Below are 27,603 nucleotides of genomic sequence, written 5' to 3'. Positions count from 1 at the left end.
ATAAAAACACTAAAAAAGATATCAAAGCTAAATGAACAAATAAACATCGGAACCCATTCATTCGTACAAATCAAGTGAAAAATATTAGTAGGTACTAGATGGAGAAGAAGGTGAAGGTAAAATCAGTGTGTCGCAATGTGTCCTTTGGTCGTCCAAAAGAATACAAATCGTGGTTAAAGACAAACACGAGAGATTCTGGCCTTAGCAAGCTGGTCACGCTCGGTCGGATCATGAAAATTCACCATTTCGTAACCGCCTGTCGAGCTACTACGGTCCGTTTATGATTGGTACGACTCCCAGGTTGCTCGTTTCGAGTCTCCTTTTGCTACCTCCCTACCCCTCATACTTTCTCTGCTTTCCACAATTTCACCTATACCACTGTTACGCTCCTGCAACGCATCACGTTGTATTAGTAGCAGCGATCGCAGGGTGCTAAAGGCCCATATATACCGTTCTCTCATCGAGCTTAATTCGCTCCTATCCCGAGATATATTAATTAACGATGGGACCGACTTGCAACTCAATTTAGAAACAAGCACCTTGTTTGCATACAACGGGTCGAGTAAGCACTGAAATAGAAAGAGAGAGAAAGAGAGAATTGGGGGGTTGAAGGTGTTCAGGGGTTGAGGGAGTTACACCCTCTTTGCATATCGCCGAGTCGATGTTAATGGCTTTCGATAGGACAGAATGAGATGGAAAAGGGTTTCGAAGAGGATTGCGACAACTATCGTCAGCTTTACCAAGTGTTAGAATACCGCCCTTAACTCTCACGAGAGTTAGGTACTCCTCCAAGGTACAGAAACTCTTTCTGTAAGCCATTTCTATATTATTCGCGTCATTTAACGTTCAATTAATCTCTTAGAATAATTTTATATATATTTCTCGATTATCTCAAGTAGATTATTTTCGAAATGTATACGCGTTATAGATATTTATCTAAATTTATTTCTATTTTTCTCGTCGACACGTGTTCATTATCTAATTTAATACTGGGCGTTGTTTACAAGTATTAATTACAATTTTATATATATATTTTTTTTTATTGGAAAGTGTAAAAGTTATGTTTTATTTAACTAAAATTTAGCTCTAGTTTCTATTGACAAAAAAATGATTAAATAAATAATTTACAGTGATTTTTGTGATCGATATATTTACGTACGAATAGAACACTACGGTATATCTTTTGAGAAATGTAATTGAATAATTATAAGCGATTAAAACGATTATAAAATAAAAAAAACAATCTTTAACATAAGCTAGAGAAAACGTTAGTCTAATGATTTTGCATGAAATATAAAATGTAGAAAATGATGTTATAGGTTAGCATGATAAATGACGTATTCTAAATCGATCTAATCCTTCTTTTTACGGCAATGCTTAGGTCTCTAAGGGCAAATATTTATCCGAATCTTAAAAGGAAATTAACGAAACACGTTTGTTGAAATATCCGTCGGGCCTTATACCTTTTTCATTTCTTTTATCTTTTCTACCGTGCGTGCACACACTCAACCTTTGAAGGTAGTACTTCCTTACATTATCCCGATGACATTTCACGGAACGGATAGATGCATGTGAATGTGTATACGAGGTGATTCTCGTCGTATGCTGCTCTTAACCAACGTCGCCGCTGCTTTGTGATGCTACTGCACGTTATTTCGAGCGCTCACTAAGAACGCTGAGTGTGCAGATTTTACTTCGAGCGGGCAAGGATGATGTGAATGTAGCTTTAAACGCCTTGCATGAGTCCTGTTGAAGCCGCTACCGCGAGTAATAGCAAGAGGGGAGAACACAGAATGAGAGAGAAAACTTTACGTGTACGTGTACGTATACGTATACGTATAAGTATACGTATGCGTGTGCGTGTGCATTTACATGTGAGAGAGAGTGCAAGTTGTTTGTAGATACTTGGAATCTTTTATGAAACTGAATGACCGACGACTCCGCACATCTGACGCGTGATTTATATCCCTTCCCGAAGTCAAAGAGTAAAAGAGAGAGAAAGATAGTGAAAGAGAGAAAGATACCAAGGGAGCAAGAGACAGAAAAGGAGAGAAGGAGAGAGGGAGAGAGAGAGAAAATTACTATTTATAACTCTGTTTGAAATATATATGTTATGGGCAATTTATTACTGCGGGCATTGTATAGAATGTCCACTCATTCTACGGAATGTCCAGAAGGTTTTGGTTAATTTATAAAATGTCCTTCAATTGGCTACGTTAGGGCACGAGGGGTAGGGTGAAGAGGATTTTAAAATTTCTGGTTTGTTTCACTTTTAATAGCTTCAAATTTTGTTACATGTTTCTCTAAAAATGACGCTTTTTAAATATTTATCACTCGTTATTTTGAGAAATGATAATATAGTTATTCCCATTGTATTTAAAAGTAATATACGATTAAGCGTGAAGTGCAATATTTATTTACGATAACAAATAACTCTTATCGTTATAAATCTTCTTTTATCTAATAATCCAATCATCTGAAGGCGTGGTCAGATAGAAAATATTTTTTTGTGCCAGCTTAACAATTTAAATATTTTTATGTTCTTTATGCGTACTTATAAAATTAATCAAATAAATTACGTTTTGCTAGGCCATTGACTCGTAATTTATCTAATTTCAATATTTACAGTGATAATCAAAACTGATACACAAAAGATCACACATAAGTAAGTCAACATTATATGCTACCCTCCAAGACTTTACAATATTGATTTTGAATTTTTATATCTTTGAAAGAGATAAATCAGTTGTACTGATTGTAAGATGTAAACGATGCGACTTCTCGGAATACTACAATTTATACAGTTTAATTATTATAACAAATGTAAGCGACCTTATTAGTCGAATTATTACAATTTTTGCAATATTTTATATTGCTTCAAGTAAAACTTTCTATAAGTTACTACCAAAGTATCGAGACGAATTCTACATTTTTAGAATTTACATTTCACAATTTTTTTGATAAAGGTCAACATCTTGCATATCATTGGACTCGTTTTTTTTATAAGCTATAAGAATAATCTAGTATAAATATATAGTTCCATTTAAAAAAAAATACGATGACCTCGATATCTCGCAAAATAATGATCTTGGAAAAACAATTCGGCCCAACAATATTTCGACGCCTTCGAACAGAATATTTTGTTCTTCTGACATTTTTTTCTATCGTACGAAATAAACCCAAAAAAAAAAAAAGAATAAATTAAGGCAATTAAGTACCTTATAAATATATCTACTAATAATCATAATATTGCTGTAGCTTCAAAACATGAATTTTTATCAGTTGTGAAACGCAACACTTCAAAATATTACGTCATCAGTATAACAAGCAGCGTATATAAAAGAACATTTGAAGAACCAACTCAACAGTTCTGTTTGTATCGTAGTTAAGAGAGGATCATCGTACAACGAAATCCAAGATTGAGAAGAGAGAGTGATTTATTTGTAATTAAATATTAATAATAATAATAATCAATGGAGAATGTGTGTGAAATACCAAAATACGTGTTATTCAACGATGAGGAGAAAAAATTGGCGGAAAAACATTTTCCGGCATCTACTAGAGGTTTTATAAGAATTGGTGAAAAAAAATGGACTATGCCCTATAGATTTCTCGAAGGAGGAAGCGCAGTGTATAATTCAAAGCCTCGCCCAGATGATACTTGGGTCGCTTCTTTCCCGCGGTCAGGTAAATTTGATAGTTTCTAAATTAGAAAAATTCATTTTTAACTTTTGTATATATATTATTTAATACGACTATTATTTTGACTTTTCTGTTTGTGTTTGTTACATAATAGTGATAGATATTATTGTTATAGATATATCTGATATATCACTAATATTTCTATTCTTTTGTAGATTTTATAAACAATTAAATTACTCAAGATAACATTAAATTATATTATATTAAATAGACTATTTTTTTTTACTCCAAGTCCTTTCTTATGCAATTTCAATATAATAGAATTAGTGTTTCGTTCCATTAGCTGTAATTAACACATGATAAGATAAAAGTAAATTTACGATCTATAAACTTACTTGTTTTTTTCACCTATAATTTATTATAATAATATCAAATATAAAAATTTTTATTTCTTATTTTTTAATACATATTATGTATATATATATATATATTATATAATTGAAAAATATATAGAAATTAAATTTATAAATATTAATTAACTATTAGAACTTTTGGAAACGTTAGATTAATAAACTAAATAAAAGTAAGAATATTTAATAAGTTAGTACTGTATTTTCTTTTCTCAGAACATCTGAAAAACTATTATTAAACTTAAGCATTTGAAGAATTAAAATATGTATCTCATAAAATAAAGCTTTTAAATACATGATTGAAATATACGTATATTTGTGATTCATTTTATAATATATTATTTGGATGACCGATTTTCAGATGATCGAACTTTCGAATTATTAATGTTACACTGTATTTTCTTCATACATTTTATTTTAATAAATACGAATTATCTAAATACTATATATCCGGTTGCGATGATTGAACGACGGAAATTGCGATATTATTTTTATATGTTCTTTAAGTTGTTGACACGATAAATAGATAGTTATCTCAAGTATATACATATATATATATACACACCTACATAACGATAGACAATTTGTTTCTTGCACTAGGCACCACAGTGACATTGGAACTGGTTTGGTTGGTCGCGAACAACATGAACTTCGAGGAAGCGAAGACACGAAGCCTGCATCATAGATTTCCATTCTTCGAGTAAGTTCCACTTCGAGTAAGTTCAAGTCCGTTAGCTTCTCTCGTATACATGATAATTTATAAATAAAAAAAAAAAACCCATGAAATAAGAAGAATCTATTACCTATTTCCAAACGAAACGTGTATTATCAAAAGTTTTACAAAACTTTTGTTTATATAGGCTTGACATATTAACTGGCGATTACGATGATAGTCTAACTAGTCAGACGGGTAAGGAAATTGTAAGATTGAATCCAGAATTTTCCGATAAATTACCATCTCCAAGATTCATCAAAACCCATATGCCGTTTGAGTTATTGCCCAATCTTCTGGATACTGGATGCAAGGTATATGTGTACATACAAGATATATACATATGAAGTTTTAAGATGTTCTCTCTTCGAAACGAAGATAGTTTAGTTTCAAACATTGTTTTTAATAACAAATTATAATTCGACAAATAATTATACATAAAACTTTATAAGGTACCATTCTCTACAGAATCTTATTGTGATCAATAAAAATTCTTAATATTCTAATATATAAAATAATTGAATTATATATTTAGGTCGTCTACGTTGCACGTAATCCAAAAGACGTAGTGGTGTCTTGGTATCACTTCCTACAGCTTATCAAAGGTTTAGAATACCAAGGAAGTTTTGAGGAATTCTGTGAATACTTTATGAAGGATTTAAGTAAGTTCGCATTATAATTTATAAATCATTTTTGGAGAATTTTTGGAGAATTTTTGGAGAATTTTTGGAGAATTTTATTTCGATTAACTTATGTTATATTTTTTTATGTTTAAGCTAATTATTGCCCCTATTGGACGCATTTAAAAGATGCCTGGGCTGAAAGACATCGTTCGAACTTATTATTCATTTTCTACGAAGAGATCATTAACGTGAGATTTTATAATCGTTTTATGCTATAAATAATATGATAAGTTGACAAAATCTAAATTATATGATTTTCTACAGGACCTGCCAAATGTTATTAAAAAGGTGGCAAAGTTTTTTGGAAAATCCTATAGTGAAGAGGAGATTTTAAAACTAGTTGATCATCTTCATATAGATAATTTTCGTAAGAATCCTATGGTGAACGTACCATCGCTTAATCCGGACGAAACCGTAAAACCAAATAATTTCATACGAAAAGGAAAAGTCAAAGGATGGAAAGATTTTTTCACAGACGAATTTGAAGCAAAATACGATGCTTGGGTTAAAGAAAATATGAAGGACACCGATCTCACTTTTCCAATAAATTTCATTGAAGAAAAGTAAAAGGGTTGCTTTAAAATATAAACTTTTCCTTCGACAACACAATTATTATATATATATATATATAAATGTTGATAAAATATTTGCTTTGGATTTTTATCAACGGAATGAATCATTTCTCTCATGGAAAAAGTTACGGAATAATCTTAAATTTAGGGGGGTAACCAAGGCGGAAATTGAGCGGAGATCTTGCTCGGTTCGTCCGGATATAATACAAAGTAGTCCAATAAATCATGCTTGCCCCTATCATAATCGAATCCTGTTTTCTTGAAAAAATGTATAAAAAAAAAGTGTCTTTTGAAATAATATAACTTTAATGCAATAATAAACAAATGTTCTTTTTTTTACATCAATAAAAAAATAAGTTAATTATTTTTGTAAACTTTTCATTTATTTACAAATTTCAAGTATAGAAAAGATTAGGACCGGTAACACAATATAATAACTAAAAGTATCTTTATGTTACTAATTTGGATTAATTTAAATTAGCTTTTATTAATATATCTAATTCGATATTTTTGTGAAATGAATTTACACTAGTTTCAAAATAAACAACTCAATTATACTTTAAATTTCAAATAATATTATCAGCCCCAATTTAGCCTATCGTTAAGAAAGGTTATCGAAGGTTATAATAATGAACGTGAAATGAGTCACGTAGATTAATATGATACACGAGACTTGAGTGGTAGTTAAAATGCAAGTTCCGGTTTTCCAAACGATCTATCTTTGCTGGAGATGGTGGATGAGAGAACGACAGAGACCGAAAGAGAGAGAAAGAGAAGAGAATAGTTGGCTCCTCTTGGAGGCTTGTCGCGCCACAGTGATGGTGTATAACCTGTGTAATATGGGGAGGGGATTCCGAGCATTTAGCTTATCGCAACCGACTATCTACCGGTTGGCATACGGTTCACCGTTAGGGAAAGCTTTCCACCCCTCCGAGGCCACCACCAGCAGTACGTTTACGTGCGTATACAGGCCTTAAATCAGCCCGCGGCTTGCCTCGGGCCACCAGCCCAAATTTAAACTAAAATGTTATCGTACTACGTGTATGTGCTACTTGTGTCCTCCTGTGTATGAGAAAACGCACGCGCGCGCACCTTCGAGGGCTACTGGACCGAAGATAAGCCCTATTGCTGCGACGAATTAGAAGCTTACCTACCTACCTACCATTGCTGTTACCTTCGCAAACGCGTACTATCACCCTTCGAAAATTACCATTCTATTAAACGTCGGCAATATATTATTTATTTGTTATTTTTCAAAACTAGAAAATAATTTCAACGAGTTACAGTTATATCAAATTGATCATCTATCCCATTTATTAAATGTATCCAACGTTGCTTGATTTTTTTTTCGGTTTTTGCTGTCGATACTAAGTTTATATAATTAGAAAAGAATAATTCATTCATGTACTAACGTTTTTTAATTTCAATGATTGAAAAAGAACTCTAATGTATAGATTTTTCATTTATTTCCCAAATATTTTTTATTAAAAAAATATCTAAAATAAAGAAACACATTTTTCTCTTTTAGAATAATTGCTACAATGTTCATAAATAAATGCCTTCTATATTATACTTAATTGACAAAAATTTATATAACAACGTATAATTTGACAGTTGCGATTAATAATAATAATAATAATAATTCTCATCACAATGGAAAAAATCTCATTTTGGAAAAAAACATAGATTCTACGAACCCTCGATAAATGCCTGATATTAATTATATTCCTTTCATTTCTATTTCGGATCATAAAATATATATACGAAGAGCAATATTTCAAGTTACGCCTTACATTAGACGAAAACTATTCGTTTGTTTCTCTCACGTATATATATAACTATAAATACAGAAAATAGAGTTCTTGCCTTTTCTATGGGAAAATTCTAATTAACAGAAACACGGTAGAAGGCAGTAACGAATACTATCTCAATGAAATGGGAAGGGCGTGTTTATCGCGAAGGATGACCAAATGTATCCTAAATTAATCGACCCTTCTATACGTCGATCTTGTCGTAACTTTGTGAGAAAGAACCATGGCTGTGGAACCAATTGAATTCTATCAATTCTCTTTCTTTCTCTTTCTTTCTCTCACTCTTTTTCATTCTCTTTTTTATTTCCCTCTTTTTTCTTGGCTATCGAAAAACAGCTGCTTACAGGGAGTCGCTGAAATACGAGCGTCGAAATGTCCTATGGAAAGAAGGAAAAAGAGATGGTGAAATGTTGAGCGTAAGTCGATCCGTAAAGATGCTGAGAGAGACCCTTTTACTGCCGGTTAACCGTGTTTCTTGGGAGAAAGAGATCGAAGTCAATATCGTTATTTCGCGTCTCTGTCAAGTATCTACTTCGGGCTATGCGAAACTATAAAACCGAAAGCGACTACGACTCGACGATTCATCATACTGCGCACGTGCCACCGTTTTTTCCTTTTAGAACATTTAAGCCATTTATTTTGAAAGTGGTGTGAGCCCATTTTTCAAAAAAAAATTCAAGTTAGCTACTTTAACAGTTACATTTTTACGTGATCTTTTCATTTTGAAGCAACTTTTTATCAATATATTTAAAATCATAAAGATTTTTTAACACGAAGAAAATTTGTTGGTTAATGAAGTGAGGAAAAATTATATATCCAATTATAGCCATCAAAAACATATTATTTCTGTAATAATGTTAATTATACTAATTGGGATGATAAATTTGAAATAAAAAACATTATTCTAATATGTCATCTGTGTGTTATCTATATCTTTAAATTTAATCTAATGTAAAACCTTCAATATCTCGATTCGAACATTAATGGATTTACATTATTTTCGAAATTTTTATTTTTTCTTCTTTTTATCTTGTCTTCATTTTTCTTCTATCCTTTTAGAAAAGAAAATCTTTCCGAATTTTCTTTTTTTCTCTCGGATTATCGTTTATCAAAAAACGATATCAGCTGGAGGAATAAGGTTGAAAATAGAACAGAGAATTGAAGCAAATATTCATATGGTATATATCCAGATTTAATAGAGATTCTCCTACCAAATTTTCAACGCTTTTACCCTTATTCCAATCCAACGTAACCCCACCTTTTAACCCTAGGACCTGACGTCGGCATATTGCATTATCGCTCGACTTATGGGATTCCATATTCAATATGGTAGTAAACGTGGACCCGACTCTTAAAGCTTTTTTCGATCATTCACTACGTTCCTTTTTTTTCACCCCTTAGTTTTCTCTCTATCTTATTGTACTGAAAAAGAATGTTTTTTAATGTTGTTGTTTCTTTTTTTTATTTTTCTCTTGAAAAGAAAAAAGAAAAAAGAAAGAAATTCAATTAATCGAGTTGAAGGAAAAAAACGAGCCTAACTTTTGGTGCCTATCGAATTTTCGAGAAAAAAAAAAGAATGAAAAGGAAAAGAAAAAGAGAAATGAAAGAATTGATCGTAAAAGCGGTGAACCATTTAAAAGAGACGCGTGCGATACGGGTACGGTCAGTCCGAGCACGATTCTTGTCACGATCAAAGAAGACGAGAAAGACGGAACGTTCCTAATACCTAAGTTGAACTGTTTGGTATTCGTCGCTCGAGTTTCCTCGGTATAGGAAGGGTCGTGATTGAATCTACAGGGAGCCTAACGATGAGAAGAAGGACAAGGCTAACCAAGACGAAGAGAAAGAAGAAGAAAAGTAGAAAAAGAAGGAGAAGAAGAAGAAGAAGGAGAATACGAACCAGAACCATGGTAGATGGTCACGGTCCAAACGAAACACCCCTGTGGCATTTATATCCTATGGGATTCGACCCTTCCTACCTTCCTCCCACCCTCCCTTCACTTCCTTCCTTCCTTCCTTCCTTCATCATTGCGTCTCACCTACCCTTCGTGTCGTGCCACGACAGAAATAGTTTTATTATAGCAAGCACGTTGACCGTAACGTGCAAAGACCCCCCATAGCATCACTACCACCTTCAACGTGCCGGCCTTTTCTAACTTGCCTTTTTCGTTTTTCGCGAACGTTTATCCGATCGCTTAAGAAAGCCAAGTTTCTCTTGAATATTTCAGTCTTCTTATTTAATACGAACTTCCTGACATAAGTAAGAAAACAATTTCGTTCGACTAATCTAATTTTCTAAACGATTAATATTTTGTCAATAAACAAATCTCAGTAAAGATTTGGACGTTGAAAGATTAACTAAATTCAACTTGGATATGATGGAAAAAGTTAGAAGATAAAAAAAGTGCCAGTGATAATAAAATTTATGTAATATTAATCATCAGCATAAACCATTTTTTCTATTTTTAGTGGTATAAGTATAATTTTGAAAAAAATAAAACTGATGTGTGTACTTATGTACAACATCTTCTTTAGCGTATCAAAACGAATATAACTTCAATAAACTTAAAAATAATTTCAATTTTCCCGCGCATCGTAAATATCGATAACTTCGTGGTGTCAATTTTTCGGTCGCATCTAACTTCACTTTCCAGAAACGCGCTAAAAGAAGTGTAACATAAAAAAAAAATAAATTTACGTTAGTCTTATAACTAATTACAGAAGTTTTCTTTTCATATTAACAATATATGATTTATTAATGCTAATATATTTGAATATACAATAAATAATATTTCTCTTTCGCTGGCAGAACATGAATTGTTCGCTATCGTGATTTTGCCCTCATGCATATTCACCACACCAGACTGCATTTTTTTTTTTTAAATATAACAAATATTCTCATAGACTACTATAAGAAGTGTGTAAAGTTTTAAAAAATCTGACAAGATCTACTTTGACGGTCCCATTGTGAATACATACTCGATTACTCAGTTGATCAAGTAGTAACCACACTATACTCATTGAGGTTTTCGAGAAATGTACAGTCGTGTCCTCTGTAGAGCAGTTTGGAAGTAAAAGCGATACGCCTATAAGACGGCAACCGTACGTACACGAATGATATTCTACGCGTAGGTTGCCGGCGTTAAAGTCTAAAGCAAGCAGGATAAAGAAAGGAAAGGGGGTAACATTATCGCTTTGCCCTCTCCCAAAGCCGAAAATCCCATAGGCCGCACGCCAAAGCGATCGATTGTTTCTATGCTTACAGGACGTGCACGCCGCAATTTTTTTTGTTTCCCTTTTTTTTTCCCCCGTACTACGCCCTAACTATTTCACCTTGAAAGATTTTTTTTGTCTTCTTCGAAGAAGAAACGATATTCCTCATGCCTCAAGCGGCTTAAGTAGACTAAAGCCAGGAATAAAGGCGGGTACCGATTTTCTTCAGGCGATAATCAAACTTTCGATGGAACTCGTGCCATCTGAATACCAAGTATGCCCTTCGCGATAAGGGGATACGAAGACTAAAGGGGGAGGATGATCGGAGTTCTTCTTAAGAACGAAGAGAGAGAGAAATACGATCGTTAAACCCTTCCTCTGATGAGACTTCTTTCGAGCTAATAGTCTAAACTACCATATTCCAAATTTACTTAATTTAATTGAAGTCGTTTCTATTAACGCCAGATCCTTTCTTCTTCCAGCCCTTCTCCGATCTTTAAGATTAGAGTGGCTGGTTATGTGAATAAAATTATTTGAAATATAAAATATTTTAAGAAAACAGATACGTATTTCGAATGTACCATTAATGAAAGGTAAATCCTAACAGAGAAGAACATCTTCCAACTAGATTTTGTTTACTTTCGAGTTTCAGAAACATTGGGGTGGTTTACTTGGAAAATGAGAAAATTGATATCAAGTACTTGCCTAACTAGTAGGATTATGAATAAACGATGTCACAGGACACACGTGGGACCTGAGTATGTACCTCTCTGCAAACGAGTTAATGGGCATTATTTCCTAGAACCCGTACACGCACCATGAGATCCGTCGTATTGCTCCAACGAGACATTAGTCTACGAAGCCAAAGGATTTACCGGTAAGTATGTCTCCTCGTTAATACTGATTTAAGGATTTGCCCACATTTCGCAGCAGCCCATTTATCCCAAATTAAGACGGTTTTGCGAGCGTCTTGCGACACACTATTTCTAATTCATTTGGTATATTCTTATTGCTTGACGAAATATATCGAACCTCTATGTTATTATATATTAATAAATTTCTTACGAATATGTGTGCTTAATTAATGATAAATATTAACGTAAATATTCAATCAATATTTTTGAATTATAAATGATAAGTGTGAAATATAATTCTTTTGTTTAATTTACTTACTTTTTTTTTATAATGTAAGTGTATGAAAATTCTTGATTTGGAATTCTAGTGCAAACAATCGTTGTACCTTATAATTTTCATCATTTGAATCAATTTGTTATATTTTCACATCTTATGAAATGAAAATTGTTTCAAAGTAGACAAAAATTCTGCGCTCGATAAACTTAAAATATAATAAAATATAATCGTTTAACTCGTAAGAATTGATTTATTCTAATCTACTGTAGATATTGTGACTGTAATTAATACCTGATGTTTGCATATTTGATTCGAGTACGTTGCACGTTGCTCATCTGCCATCCTACCACCTCGCCGTGGAAGTATTGTGAATGTGAAAATCGATGATGCATCATAATTTTTAGCTCGCACAATGGCTAGTCGTTGTGTCAGCACGATAAATCGATACTTCGAGAAACGATATTCAAATTTTTTGATCTGGAAATTGAGAAAGACTATCGTCGACGTCTTGTCGATGACGTACTCCATGGTCTACACCGTCGAGCGGCATGCAGATTTCACCCCCAGCTACACTCCCCCACTTTTTCAAGTGACATCGATTATTAAACAAGCAACCTGATATTTTCTCCAGTCTCTTTTAACAAAAAAAAAAAAAGAAAAAAGCGAACTTGTACAAATTGTATTAAACACTATAATAATATAAATTATATATATATAGATACATTGTATTTTAATGATATTCTCATAAAATAATAATAAAATTAATAAAATAATTTCTTTTTATTGACGAATATATCATAAAAGAAAATGAAAGAAAAAATAAATCTGTTTAAATTATATATATATATATGTTAATAAATTATCATAATAACAAAAAAAGATATTTCTTAAGAATCTATCCAGTAAATTAAATAAAGTAGAAATTATAAAATTCAATATTAATGATCTTATTAACATTAACAAAAAATAATGATATTGTCACTGAAAAACAAAAATATGTATACATCGAACTTTCTATGTTATTCCCGCACAAATAAACGTTCGTACATTCAAAAGTATGTATTTAAAAACGTAAACTGACATGATATGAGTAAATACAAACAAACCGATGCCGAATTTTTATTTTTTCGATAATAAAAATTGAAAAAAGAAATGTTCTGTTTATCGTGAACGAAGTGAACGGGTAAGCGTCGGACGAAACACTAGTGAAGGCCGATATCGGGGTGCTGCATTAGGGGCGCGCCCCTTCGACAAGGGCCCCTAACACATCGAGCTTACTTTTCTCTCTCTCTCTCTCACCCACTTCGTTTCAAACGAGAGAAAAAAGGAAAGGACGATGATGTCGTCCGTTGTTTGTGCATGTCTTTCTTTCTCCTTCTCTCTCACTCTTTCTCTCTCTCTCTCTCTCTCTCTCTCTCTCTTTCTCTTTTTCTCTTTCTCTCTTATGCTTTGTATATTCGATACGTCCCATCCATCCGAAGGGTTCCCTTAGCCTATCGGTTTTGCCACAGCCACGGCTATGTTGTTGTGCATGCTCATCCTCCCTTTTCCTCCTCTAACTTCCCATAGACTATGACTAATAAGGACTATGGTACGATCAAGTCACACGAGGCTAACATATATATATATAGATATGTAAGTGTGTCCATGTTGAACGACGCGCTAGCTAACGTGTTGTTTATCGATAGAGGGTGCGAGAAAGGTTTCATGATTAGATTACTATGCGAATAGAGACGATTATTGATTTGAATGTGTTAGATAATTTTATACAGTAACTAACAATAAGAACTAAATACGTGTGACTCTTGATTGAAATTTCATTAGGTTTTTTCAAATAAATTATTAATTGGATATATGTAATAATAGAAAATAATAATATATTTAGGATTTAAATATAGATTGTTAGAAATTTAATTGTATGTTATTTGTTTCTTTATCATATGTGTAAAATATATACAAAATGTATATAATTATTTATAAAGTATAATATTTTATTAATTCGAATGTGTGTTATATAATTTTATACAGTTAATAATAATAATGTAATAAAAATAAATATAATAATTAATAAAGTTTTTTTAACAATTTATTTTTTTTTTGTTTATTAATATAACAATTTATTAATTGTAAATATTAAATTTAAAAGTACTCCATAATCAAAAATAAGAGAGATAATCCAAAACGTGAGAGAATACATTCTACCCCATAATTCTAGCACCATTCAAATGTAAGCATACGCTTCCGTATCGTGGAAATATTTATGATCGCAAGAACAATAGCCGAACGTGATGCTTTTGTGATCTTGAACGCGTGCTGCGTGACCATGCACGCATTACTACTTCCACTATTATCGACCTACATAAAGCACGAGATCGTGAATGATTAAAAATATGAATTATTCGCTCACCATGCAATAATTTTTTTGCATTAAATTAATAAATATGTGCTCACTATTTTTAATTATTTGCACATATTTTTCTATGTCCTTACGTATAAACATATAATACTATAAAAAATATAGGATGACCCTTGCCCCTTCGTAAAAAGCCCCATCATTCCAGCTTCTCTTACTGCTTAACACCATAATATAATCTCACTTGAATTCAAGTTAAATAAATTTCTCGTGAATGCTTCGATATTCGGTATATCAAAATATTCATGGAATTGTATTGTAATCCTCAAGAATAAAACTAGAAAATATTCTTTCGTCCTAATCCATCTTTACAATTTCTCATCCTTTTATGTTTCAGAGCAATAGAAAATAATCTGATTACGTAGATTTAGACATCAATGATACAATATATCTACACAATGCTTTACCTTATTTTTAGATCTTTAATATAATAATCAAGAATTATTACAAGATCTCCTCAATTATTTTTTCTTTTCTTTTGTTATTATAAAGAAAATATTATCCAATGAAAAATCGTTTCAATTGATAATTAACATTATGGGTGAAATAATTATTGTCGGAATTGTAGCATCCAATTGTACAATTAATAAATAACCTAATGTTTTTTCTCTTTTTTAAATAAAGTTACTTTACATGTCGCATTCTCGCGATTAATATCAATAATCGAAGTAACAATTAAAAAAATGTCTTTTTTTTTTTTTTTTGATAGATTACTCATTGATTATCTGTCAAGTTAATAGTAGAATAAAAAAGTATACGAGAGCCGCCATATAATTTATTCCTTTCCCATGTTATTAATCCTTTACACTATAATTATTTTCTCAGCTAAGTCTGATTTAATTTATGTACTTGTTTAATACTACGGGTCTGGCAAAATAATATGCAGTTATTTCAAATACAAGTTTTTATCCATTACAGCTACGTTTATAAAATACGTCTGATGATAATATGTTATGGTTTTTTTTAATTTTATCTTTATATAAAAATAGTTTCCTATTATATATTTCATAAAAATATATTTGTGTACGGCTTATTCCATTTATTTCTTTTTTGAAGAAGATTAAACAATTTTCCTCTAGAATCCGAAGTGATTATTTGAATAAAAAACAGAACTAACAAAAACTAGGTTATACACTGAATAAAGAGGACGTTCTCCAAAGATGCCAATAATATTTTATCATATTTGATTAATCTCTTAAATAATTCTGGAAGAAATAAATTTTCTCGTATTTTCAAGAATTACTTATTTATTTTATAATAATCTTATTTAATTATATTGTCAATTAATATTATATATCAAGCACATTTTAAATGATATTTAGCAATAAAAATAATCCTTTCTATTTTCAATGGGCTAAATTAAATATTATTTTGTAGACATTTTTAATTTTGTTTTATTTATATGTTAAAGGGTTAACAAAATTTCAATTTTTTAGTGTAAAAAAAGTTACATACGCTTGTTATTCAGATAAGTTAAAAAATCTTGTTTCGTGACATTTATAATCCTTGATGTCACACAAATCATAAAGTCATTGCTTTCGTTCAAGTTAACCCGTATTTATTCGAACAATTCAAATGATTTTATTTTAGGGTGAATTCGGTAACTGGTTTCGTTCTGTTCTTACGAGTAAGCTCGTTGTTACCCTCTCGAGGGTAAAGAAGAAACAAGCTCGTTTCTCGTTCATAAACGCAAACGTAGGTTTACCATATGCGTGCACGATGACGCCAGCCCGTGTATGTAACCCCATAACTCCTCGGAAGAAGCGTGGCATCAAATTTCCTTCGAGAAACGAAGGCCCCACGTGCTACGAGAAGACGTTTTCTCCTTCTTATGAAAAAAATCGGAAATTCGCGGTGAGTCTCTCGGGGATTCGCTGACGATTTTCTATCGGGATAACAAAAAAAATACTCCTCGTCTGATCTTGATATGGCTTTGGTAGTAATATTTTTCATGAAGTAGAGATACGATATGATGTGACATGATATATGGTTTAGATAAATGTTCCTGTAAATCGTAAAGTATAACCGAAGAAAAATAAGAAAATAAAAAAAGATGAAAGTAAAATAAGAAAAAATAAGTAGTAATAATATATCTATTAGTTAATTACTATTATTTGTTACAAAGATTTTATTACTTTACCACATCTTTTACAAATTTCCCATATTAAATAGTACTATTAAGAAATATTACATGTTTTTATGCACAAACTGAAAAGAGAAAACATAATAACTAGACTTTTGAATTTTGAAGAATCGATTAGACGATATAACAGTAATACTAGTTTTATTGCTGAATAGAAATCTTCTTTTCTCGAATATATATTACGATTGAAGAGAAAAAGTATAAAACTCTTAACGACTTTGGAGAGACAGGATATTGTCTGCCAGCAAAAGCTGGATGGTCCAAACAGTGGTTATGCAAAGTAGTAAAGTTATGCGGAAAGAAAGAGAAAAAGTTTTCCATGAAATCCTTGCTTTCGATTTTTATATGTTTTCGCAAGTACTAACCGTATGAAGAATTCAAATCGTGAGGTTTCGTATTCCACGAAGTTCTGAGTTATATGCACTCCTTTTACGAGCTTCTTTCCTTACCTTCCTGATAATAATCTTACGATAGAGTATGTAACTATCTAACTTCGTTCACTGAATTATTCGAGACGTTAACTTTGTTTTCTGTATCCTTAACCCATTATCTCTGTACAAAGTTTACTATAATCGCGATACTATCTCCAGATCATTGAATAGAACAAATGCAGAAGAAATCGAAGATCGAGTTCAAATAAAGAATAAAGAGAGAAAGCGAGAAAGAAAGAGAGAGAGAGAGAGAGAGAAGGAACGATGAAAAATACGAAAAAGTAAAAAAGAGAGAAACAACCATCTTTGATGGTCGATAGAAAACGTATTAGGATATTCATAGGACTTCTGGTGTTAGTGGTCTTGAACGAGGTAACAAGAAAAGCCAGTTTTCCCAGTTGGGAACGGGCTAGTAAAGAAAAGAGGGAGGTTGGAAAAAGAAAAATCACATCAAATATTTATCTTACAAGCTCCGGTAGTGACTGTCGTTATGAGGAATCGAAAAATCAAGGAAATCTCAGAACTACCCTCGACTATATAGGGTTATCTTTTTCTCTTTTGATTTCTTTTGAATTTTTTTTCTTTTTTATCTCGCCGAAAGAAATCTCCTTCGGTTGTCAGTTAAATCGATATAAAGGAATTTTCGTCCTTAGCGCCAATCGCAGAAAGGAAACACAAAAAAGGAATTCTCTCCCGAGTCACAGAGAAAGAAAGTTCAAGACACGAGACGTCTATTTTAGTCATCGAGCAACGCTATTCGTTCAGCTGGATATTTTTAAGGTTTCCGTCTCCGCCATACGTCTGTGCAACGACTACTACTTTCTTTCTCTTTCTCTTTTTCTTCTTGTTCCTCCCTTTCGAAGGATTCTCGTAGAATGTATATATACATGTTGTGTGCACACGCATGGAAACATCAACGAGCGTTAACACACCACGAACCAGACGCAATATTTTCAACCTGCTCTCTCTTTCTCTCTCTCTTTCTCTCTCTCTCTCTTTCTCTCTCTCTCTGTTTCTTATACCGCTCCCCGAGTTTCTCTCTTATCTTCATAACTTACGAGGAGTTCGGGTCTCTGCCGACTGGACGAAAAGTCGTCTTCGCGAGCTTCGCGTGACTTTACGCCTTTGTGCCAAAGCCATTTCACCAGGCGCGTTTCGTTGAGGAGGGTAAGAGGAAATAGAGTTAGTAAGCTTTTCTAAGAGAGGAATGACTCCACGATCAAATCACTCACGCGTTATTATCCTAGACTTTTTTTTAATAACAAATTCCATTATTAGATTCTTCACTTTTTCTTTGATATTTTTATTAATTTTAACACTAAATCTACAACCTACGATCAAATGACCACGTTCTGTAATTTTATAAAAATCCTGTTATTTGTAAAACATACGACAAAAATGCATAAGATGTGCATCATTCATTTCTAAATAAAAGAAAATGCTAAAATGTCATTCTATATGAAAATATGTGTGTTATTTTTGTAAACAGTCATTTGACAACTCACGTTAGGAATTAGGTATACATGAAGTGTCGATAGGTTGTTCAAGTAATTTAGTTTTTTCAATGGTAAATAATTGACAACTTTTTCATATTTATAATTCAAGGCATTTTAAATGATCGCGAACGATTGACTTTGATAAATTCAACTTCTCAATTATTTTTCGTGTTGTTATGCGACTAATAACGTCCATCAACCAATGCCTTCATTTAGCCGTCGTTCCCTTCAACTGGACGGCCCAACAAACATGGCGCATCTTTCAAATCAAAGTGATCGAAATGAAATTTTAAAAACCCATTTTAATTTTGCCGTTCATTCAATACATACTCTCTTCGTAAACAAAACAAATTTTATTCTCTCTATTGTATTATTAAAAATGTAAAAAATACGATGAAAATGCATACTTTGATTTTCTATTTCTAATGCAATGGCAAAACAACATCTTGACGTCTTAAATGGTTTGTTGCTAGATTGTAAAATGATTTTAATGTTTAAAGTGAAGTTAAGTATCGGTAAAGACGAAATTTTCGTGCGAAACAGAAATTACTTTTTCCAAACATTCTAATAATATTACATTGCTCTTAAATACATTTGAAGTTTCTTCCTTTAATTATTGCGAAACAATTTGTATCCCATGAGATCCGCGTCTGTGTCGTACCCAAAGTTAGCTTCGAGTTAGGTATTAACGGGCGTGAGGAAACGAAGGGCCGTTGCTAATAGGGTCTGACATTGACGAATCTGCAGGTTACGAAGTCGTCAAGCAAGAGAATTGGATGCTCAGGATGTTAGGCCTCGCTTTTAGGACGATTTCGCACTTGCCAATTTGTTGGTTATAATGGGAATCCATCAATTTTATCTTGGTCCTTTCGATATTTCGATATTTCGTTAGACATGTCATCGAGATTTCAACAGACAGTTATGTTCATTATTCGTTCGAGTAACTTGAAGAAGAAAAAAAGAACTCGCTCGGTTCCTTATATTGTTAGATAACAAAAAAAAAAAAGAAATCGAAGATATACTTTTTAGTAGCGACTATTTACAGAGGTATAAAGATAAGAGGAAGGAAAAAATGGGAAGATCTCTGTAAAAACGTAAGTTGAGATGGTTTTTGGGAGGAAAAAATCGTTATCCTCTTCTCGAATCAGGCAACGATTTGTCGCCAAAAGACAAGATCCTAATGGGAAAGTAATCCCTTTCGAGTAAGCGACGCGAAGAGATAAAGATTCCCCCATGTACTACTTCCGTAGGAAGATTCAACGAGATTCCGATAATACCGAGGCCAGTAGCCCGACCACAGTAAGTAGTTCCTTTTTGCGATGAGGACTAACCGATAAGGAGAAATCTCTTTTTTTCCGGAATCTCGGTTGGAATTTGTTTTCCGGAAAAACGATCCTATTTGTCCAGGTCGAAACACGCAAACCTAACAGCCACAACTACTTTCCAGAAAAAAAGCTCATATCGTTTTATCCGATTTATCGACGCATCCTACATTTTTTTCCAGAGGGAACTGCGAGATCTAATGGATGCCATGAATCTTTTTTAACTTTGAATTTCTTTTCATACTGAAGATATAATAGGTCAGGAAATTTTCATTTTATTTTTGTCATTATAAATCTAATATGTATGCATCAATATTTTTTAAATGACTATCCTATAATATTACCTGTATTATGAAATTAAATGTTTATTCTATCAATAATTAAAATAAAACAATGAAATATTCAAATCGCATATAAATATTTGATTTTTATATAAGATGAATAATTTATATAGAATTCAGTAATAAACTTATTTAATAATTTCAATTTCAGCGATAATATTAATACATTAATTCTTTTTATATTATAATTTTCATAAACTCTATATAGCTTTATTCTACAAACTTAATTTATAGTTCAATTTTATAATAGTAATCATAGTTCTAGATAATCTTATAAGATGGTAGTCGAATATTTCATAATGATGATCAACCAAGTTACTCGTAAATAATTCACGCATAAGTTACTCGGGAAAAATTCTTACGTTTTTTTTTACGAGTTAGCGAAAGAGAAAGAGAGAATTCGTCGGTTAATTAAAAAATTGGAAGCCGAGATGCGTTGAAAAGTGGATGCAAAAGAGACGCACTTCTCTGATCTTATACATGTTCCATACTTTGTCTAAAAAGAGTCACGACCACTAATTGGCACATCTTCAAAGATTCTCGACCCTCTCGTGTTTTTCACCTGACTCTCTTCTTCTCTTTCACCATTTCGTTTCACCTAACGTAAAGTAGTTTTTTTCAAGTTGATTCAAGTACATTCGTAGCGGATATTTATAGGAAACAAAATAAAACAAATGTAATCTTTTGATAAAAGTCAATCATCGAATTTCAACAGTAAACGTACCACCCAATTAATGATCTAAAAAACCTGATCACTGTTGAATATTAAAATCTTTGATGACATTCGCATAAATTCGTCAAATTCTTTATAAAGTCTTATAATCTCATATCAAATTGATTACCTTTTATTTCACACGCAATTTTTGGAGAGAAGTGATCCTCCAGCTGGAAACTGTCATCTTCATCCTGTCATCCAAAACAAATTGTTACGATCTCAATAGTTCATTTATTTATTTTTGTGTGCATATCTCAAAAAGAAAAATGCATTCCTTTGGATAGATCCGATACGAGATAATAATGTATAAGAAGAATAAAAAAAAATGTCAAGAAAGCTTTATAAAATCTTCGAAAGTTTAGACTGACACTGGCACCGATTAAATACGGCTGAATGTACGTGGCACGGAACAGCGACTGAAAGCAGAAGCATTCCAACAGCCAAGGCTCCACTCAAAATCTTCGAATCGGGCTGCTTCGTCAGAGTTCGTGTGTTTCCGTTCAAAAGCACGTGGCTGCTCTCGGGAAACCACGAGTCCGTGACGTACGTCATGGATATTAGGTGAAAAGTTATTAATACAAAAATTATTATATTTTTTTGTAAAATAAAGAAACACTCGTTTTATTTAGGAAATTGAAGATTTTAGTTAAAGAAGTATTAAGCTGCAAAGGATTATCAAACCGATGCAATTAAATAATTAATAATAAGCTTAATAGTATATTGTAAAAGTTGTTACAACTGAAAAAAAGCCCAAAATTAGAGCAAAGTGTTGTTAATAAGGTTTCAATTGATTTTGGAATAAATTGTTTGACCGTTCCTAAAATTTGGCACGCGGCTCAAAATCAATACAGTCGAGGTAAAACTTTTATTGATATTTCTTTAACACTAGAACTACCGAGCCAATCAAAATGACCGGTTTCACTATTTCATTCTAAAATGTCCACTTTATGTAACATTTTTGTTCCACAATGATATGATGATTTTTCCAGCCGTATCTGAAAGTGTAATATTAGGAATTTTTGTTTGTGCTACTTATATCAATACAAATCATTTTGACTGGTACTTTTTAAAGTGAAAAAGTATCCCTTAATCTGTTTCCAAAACCCGAAATCGTGTTGATTGAATATATTTTAAGATATATTTATTGAATCTTTGTTAGAGAAAATGTTATTGCAGGCCACATTTAATCTGACGATAGAACACATAGATATACATTTTTACATATATAACTTATACACATTACAGTTTGTAATTGTATAAGTTGCAAATAAAATAAAATTCTTCAAATCATTTCACTGACAAATAATACAATGTCTTACCAAATGTAAAAAAACAAATCATTATTGATATATAGTTATGATTTCCTATTTTATATGAAATTTGAGAAATGAGTGTCGTTTATTTCGACGTCTATCGTTCGACTGGAGTATTATACAATGCGGAGATGGAAATGGAGGGTGGCAAAGCCAATATACATATAGGTATGTACATTTGCAACACCCCCACAATATTGTCACATTAGTATTCGCCACGTATACTGGTTCGGTTGATGAGTTCAGTCTGACGTATCATTCCCCAAGCACGGTGCGTCTCCTTGTACCACCAACGTTGTGGAAACTTTCAAATTCCGAATGCCATAAAAAAGAATCGCGTTGTTGTTATGAACGCCGTCGATAACGAGAACATCTCGCTTTGGGTACAAAACCTGGGATATACATTTATATGCGTTTGTGTTGTACGTGTTTTTCAGTTGTCAGGTATGACAAATTTGATAACTTCGCTTTAAAAGAATTTTAATTTTTTATTATATTTATTATTATTTTATTTTAATAATTTATTCGCAATGTGTGTGTGTGTGTATGTGTTTCTAATTTGCCTTTTATTAAAATAAACTAAAAGAAAAAGCTTTTCTTGTTTTAAATTGTGTTTAAACACGTAATTCATATTGAAAAATACAATAAATGTAAAATAAATCGAATCTGTCTCAATCTGAAGTCAACAATAGTACATACGAAAAAAGTAAATTGATAAAAAAAACAATTGACGATGCGTAAAAAAATGTATATAGATCCCGTATTAAACATTGGAAGGATTAATGTAAATTGCGGGGGTGGAGGTTGATAATATGAAAAGACAAATCAATTCGTATCCTTGCAAAAGCATAAGGGAGGGTGCCAGAAATCGTTTTAAGAGAAGGAACGGTAAATGGTGGACGAAGGACATCGACGCAGCTTTGCATACATTTTCCTTAGATAGGAACGTTGCGTTGTCGGCAGCTCCACACAAATCTAGAGTTTATCTGCCGGCTGAGTTTCTCCCCGATGAGCGATTCGGATGTAAATGACATCCGGTATACTGCCCTTTGGCGACCGCTCATAAAACTGAGGGTGGCACCTGCTGCAGGAACGCAAGCAAACCACCATGCGTCCCCTCTCTTTCTTTAACCTCCTTTTTTCTTTATCTTTTCTTCATGGTCTCCTTTCTTTCTATTAGTTATGCTTAACTTCAACTTAAACAATGAATAATATAAAAAATGCTATATTATTACATGTAATACAATATTGATATATACGCCTTATATTATTATTATTATTAAAGTGTGTGGCAGTATTTATATTCATTACCAACTTTTATGATTATGGAACCATAATTATAATTTAATAAATATTATCTAAAATATTACAATGATATGTAATCCGTTATGTTTTTTAGCAATTAACGTTTCCTATTTACTGGGCTTTTCTTAATTATTACAAATCGTCTGCCACATTATTTTGATTACATTTTAGATTGAATAAATTGTCTTGCAAAATCTATTTAAAAAATCCATGTTTCATACTTTTTTCATTTTCGTTAAATTCTTATGATAGCCTAGCGATAATTTAGTTCGCGAAAAATATAAAGAATCATGAAAATAAGAAGTAGTATTGAAAGTAATATTTGGGAAAACTATTTTCGTGAAAATCGAAGGCAAGAAATACGCCGGGCAACGGAACAACCGCAAATTCTATTTGCTCTGATGGAAAATACTATAGCGTATGCTCCGTAGGGGGGTCCCACAACTGTGACCCAAGCTATATGCTCTGCTATCCGTATCTACGTTCCTTGTTGTAGTATTTGCTATTCGATTGCATACACGTGTACGTATACACACATAAATATATATGTGTACACATATGTAGAAGGCGAATGTCCCGTGTCTCAAGCACAACCCGCGTTGATTCTAATAGACCCTGCTGCGTTCCATTTGCTATAAATCCTAACACAGTTCCTCTCCCTCTGCTACTACCTCACCGTTCTTTTCTCGATTTCAAATGCGAAAACTTTTTGTAAATAATTCGATGCAGCGAATAGAGCATAATTAACGAGTACCTATCGTTTACCGGTTTATAATAAATTCAGAGATTTAATGGATATAAGTTACTGTTAAAACGTGAGATCTGTTAATTCAATAAATAAGTAGCTTAAACATACAATAATTATACCAACCAGTTAATATATGAAATAAGGCAAAATTGCATATTTTAAATAGGTAATATATGAATTCACGAATTATTTAACGCCAAGTTATTTTATGAATTAATTGAACTATACACTTTAACGGTAACAGTTATAGAATATAGTACAGTAACTATTAGCATTTTTAATATTTTCGAAATTATATGTGTCAGAAAAAATATCCATCTATTAAAAAAAGGATTTCCATCTTCTGATGACTCCTTCTGTACAATGTAACTTTTGTTAAACAAATTTTTTCGTACACTCATAGTTTCGAAGATATTGAAAGTACTAATTACTGGACCATCCTGTATATCTACATATGTAATTGTAAGTAGAATAATAGAGTAGTAAGAGGAACCAAAACGCCTGAGGATAGGCAACTATGACTTCATGCTTCGATGCATGAAATAGGAATGCTTGAGCGTAAGCCGTGCTGCATATGTGCAGGCGCTACATGCAATGTACTTTCTGATTTTCTTAATTGTTTATTTTTTATCTTTGTAAAATATAAAATATAATTTTACAATTAGCAACGAATAAAAATAATAACAAAGTGTTTCTCATTATAATAGTTAATGTAAATAATTCTATTTATTGTAATTTTATTTCAGTTTCTCCATGTTTTTAACTTAATATTTTTTCTTGAGAAAGACGTCACAACAAGGAGGAAAATCAGTGGCTCTAGCATGAACGAAATTTTATCGTCGTTTAACACACGGACAAAACTTATTCTCCCCCCAAACATAGTTTTTATCATCCCTACGTGCTGTTTTCCTCCCCTACCTCCAGTAAAGTTTCAAATGCTTACGAGCACCTACGATCACCGAAAACGGAGTCAGCCGGCGGGGCCCTGCTTCTCCATTACCCGATGCGTTTTCGTCGTCGTGATAAACGACAAAAGGAGAGGAGCTCAACTTTCAAGGACCCATTTCCGTCCGCTAAACTCTTATGAAGAGGGAAAACGAAAGGAAAAGTAAAAGGAAAAAAAAAACAAAAGCATTTCATTTCCCGACCAGCTATCGGGAGGACGAAACACTGAACCGTTACTTTTTATTTTCGAAAGGAGTTTCTCCTTCAGCAATTCTTCCATTTTTTGTTCCCACCACCGAAAAGAAACCAACGAGGTCTTTAGTATTCCACGTCCACGTCAATGTTATATGAAAATCGAATGTCCAAAAGGAATTTGAAGATCACTATCTTTCTCCCTCGAGTTTTGTTCGAAGAAGAAGAAAAATAAGAAAATCTCGCGATCATCTCGAATAATCGAAGTAGGATTTTGGTCTGATTGTGAGTCAAGCTTATCTTACAATAGGTAGGGAAGATGAAGGAGATAATCCGTCTTCTTAAACGTGATTCCTTACGATTCACGGATTCTACGACTTCAGAAAAAATAAGAAAGAAGAAAGTTATGCGACTGGAAATATTTGATACATTTGAATATATTTTTCGCGATATGAAAATATATGAATTGCTTTTTTTCAAATGGTATATATCCATTTATTCATATTTTGAAATATTTAAGAGAGATATACGCGCTTGAATTAATTTAAATATATTGAGAAATATTACAAAATTTGAATTATATTTTCTCAGATATAAGCATGTGTAAATTTTATCTCGTCTGATAAGAATTAATCAAATTGCTAAAGTAAAACAAAGCTTTTTTAGACTGCCAATGGATTTTTATGGCTTTAAACAAAAAAATGTATTCATTGACATTTTATATTGAAACTATATTTAATAAATTCATAAAAATATTGTACCGTATTGGCTTCATTTTTGATAATAGGTAAAAAAAAACACACATGCCTAACAGAAATTAGTTTTAATTCATTTTTTTTCAAAATAGGTCTTATATAATACCACTTTCAAAAAAACGGCTCACAATATATATGCCTTTATATTTTTAAAAAGAAAAAAAGCACTAATCGCGAATCATGAAAAACAATGGAATAAAGAATCTATTGATTTCGTTTCTTTCTAACTCATTTTTCTTTTTTCTTGTTTCTTGTTTCTTTTTTATACTCTTCTTCTCATTTTCTACAGCACACCGGTGTACATACGTAATACGTACAAAACACATCAGTATTCCAGAATCGCTTCGACCGTTCGTCTCGCGAGACAAGAATTCAAAGCATTCCGATCGAATTTTCCGGCTGTTCGCCGAGCGAAAATTTACGCACGCTCACAACCCCCATAAGCGAGTTTTCTGGCTACGTCACTAAAAGCCCTTCGAACTAGAAAAGACCCCCACCCATGTCATCCTCTTCGAAACGCTTCTTAATTGCCTTTTGAACAACAAGAAGTCATTTCGAACCTATTTTTCGATACTTTGAAAACGTTCGGACCTATCGATTGCTCATTTACTCCAAGGAAGTCTATTGAAGAGACTCAAAACACGAGTAATCAAAATAATCTTATATTACGGAATTTCTTTTTTTAGGAAAGTTAAATTTTGTAAACTAGTGTAGTATTCATTGATTAATTTGTTCTCTTTTTTATTGTAAATCTTTTTTAAATAATTAATAAGAATTTATTATATAATGTAATACCACAATTATAAATAATTCCATATGAGTGATAATACTATAATACATATAGTGTAATGTTCCAAAAAGGTGCAAATCAATTCTTCCGAAATTTTCCTCAGCAAGAATCCGTCTGCACTTCTACTCATACAGCCATTGTATTGAGCCCTATTACTAGACCACTTTCCGAAAATATTCTTTCTATTCTCTTGCCGAACGAGAACGAGATTAAACGAGACGAAAATTACTGATCGAATAAGTACCTGTATTTATTCTTAATTAATATTGTTATATCATTATATATTTACATTGGTTGCATGTGTATATGTTACGATTAATGTAGGGAAACGTGGATTTTATAGAGAATGATCAAAATAAATAAAACAAAAATCCGTTTATTTATTCGTTTATCTGTCAATCTATGGAACAATTCTTTGTCTTTTTTTTCTTACAAACAAAGCCCTTCGTTGAATTACTTTTAATTGAATTCCCGCGATGAAATTTCATCCGCGAGTCGGTCCTCCTCAAGAACAGCGTCA

At 32.3% G+C, this 27,603-nt stretch overlaps 2 protein-coding genes across 4 annotated transcripts in view; one reads left to right on the top strand and one right to left on the bottom strand.

Annotated features, from left to right (window-relative positions):
• LOC106786566 (protein prickle-like) overlaps window positions 1-27,603 on the bottom strand; it is an 85,369-nt gene that overhangs the window by 17,522 nt on the left and 40,244 nt on the right. The window contains exon 1 of one of the 3 annotated variants that reach the window (XM_014748091.1): window positions 21,163-21,433. The exons of 1 other annotated variant lie outside the window; for it this stretch is intronic. Coding sequence is in view for 1 of the 2 variants with exons in the window: in XM_014748090.1 (XP_014603576.1) it covers window positions 12,466-12,569 (104 nt within the window). In the remaining variant the exon portion in view is untranslated. Of the gene's footprint in view, window positions 1-12,465; window positions 12,586-21,162; window positions 21,434-27,603 lie in introns of those variants that run through there. One more of the 3 variants, XM_014748090.1, reaches the window with a different exon arrangement.
• Window positions 3,357-6,375, top strand: LOC106786569 (sulfotransferase 1C4-like). Its single transcript, XM_014748096.1, has 6 exons — window positions 3,357-3,687; window positions 4,653-4,752; window positions 4,913-5,078; window positions 5,300-5,426; window positions 5,541-5,635; window positions 5,712-6,375. The coding sequence occupies exons 1-6, from the start codon at window positions 3,474-3,476 to the stop codon at window positions 6,012-6,014; spliced, it is 1,005 nt and encodes a 334-aa protein (XP_014603582.1). The 5' UTR covers window positions 3,357-3,473; the 3' UTR covers window positions 6,015-6,375.

The sequence above is a fragment of the Polistes canadensis genome, unplaced genomic scaffold, assembly GCF_001313835.1.
Source record: "Polistes canadensis isolate GaletaPanama2010 unplaced genomic scaffold, ASM131383v1 scaffold_77, whole genome shotgun sequence".
Lineage (NCBI taxonomy): Eukaryota > Metazoa > Arthropoda > Insecta > Hymenoptera > Vespidae > Polistes > Polistes canadensis.
Note: the sequence above shows the minus strand (reverse complement) of the source record. Positions and strands in the feature narration are given on the sequence as shown.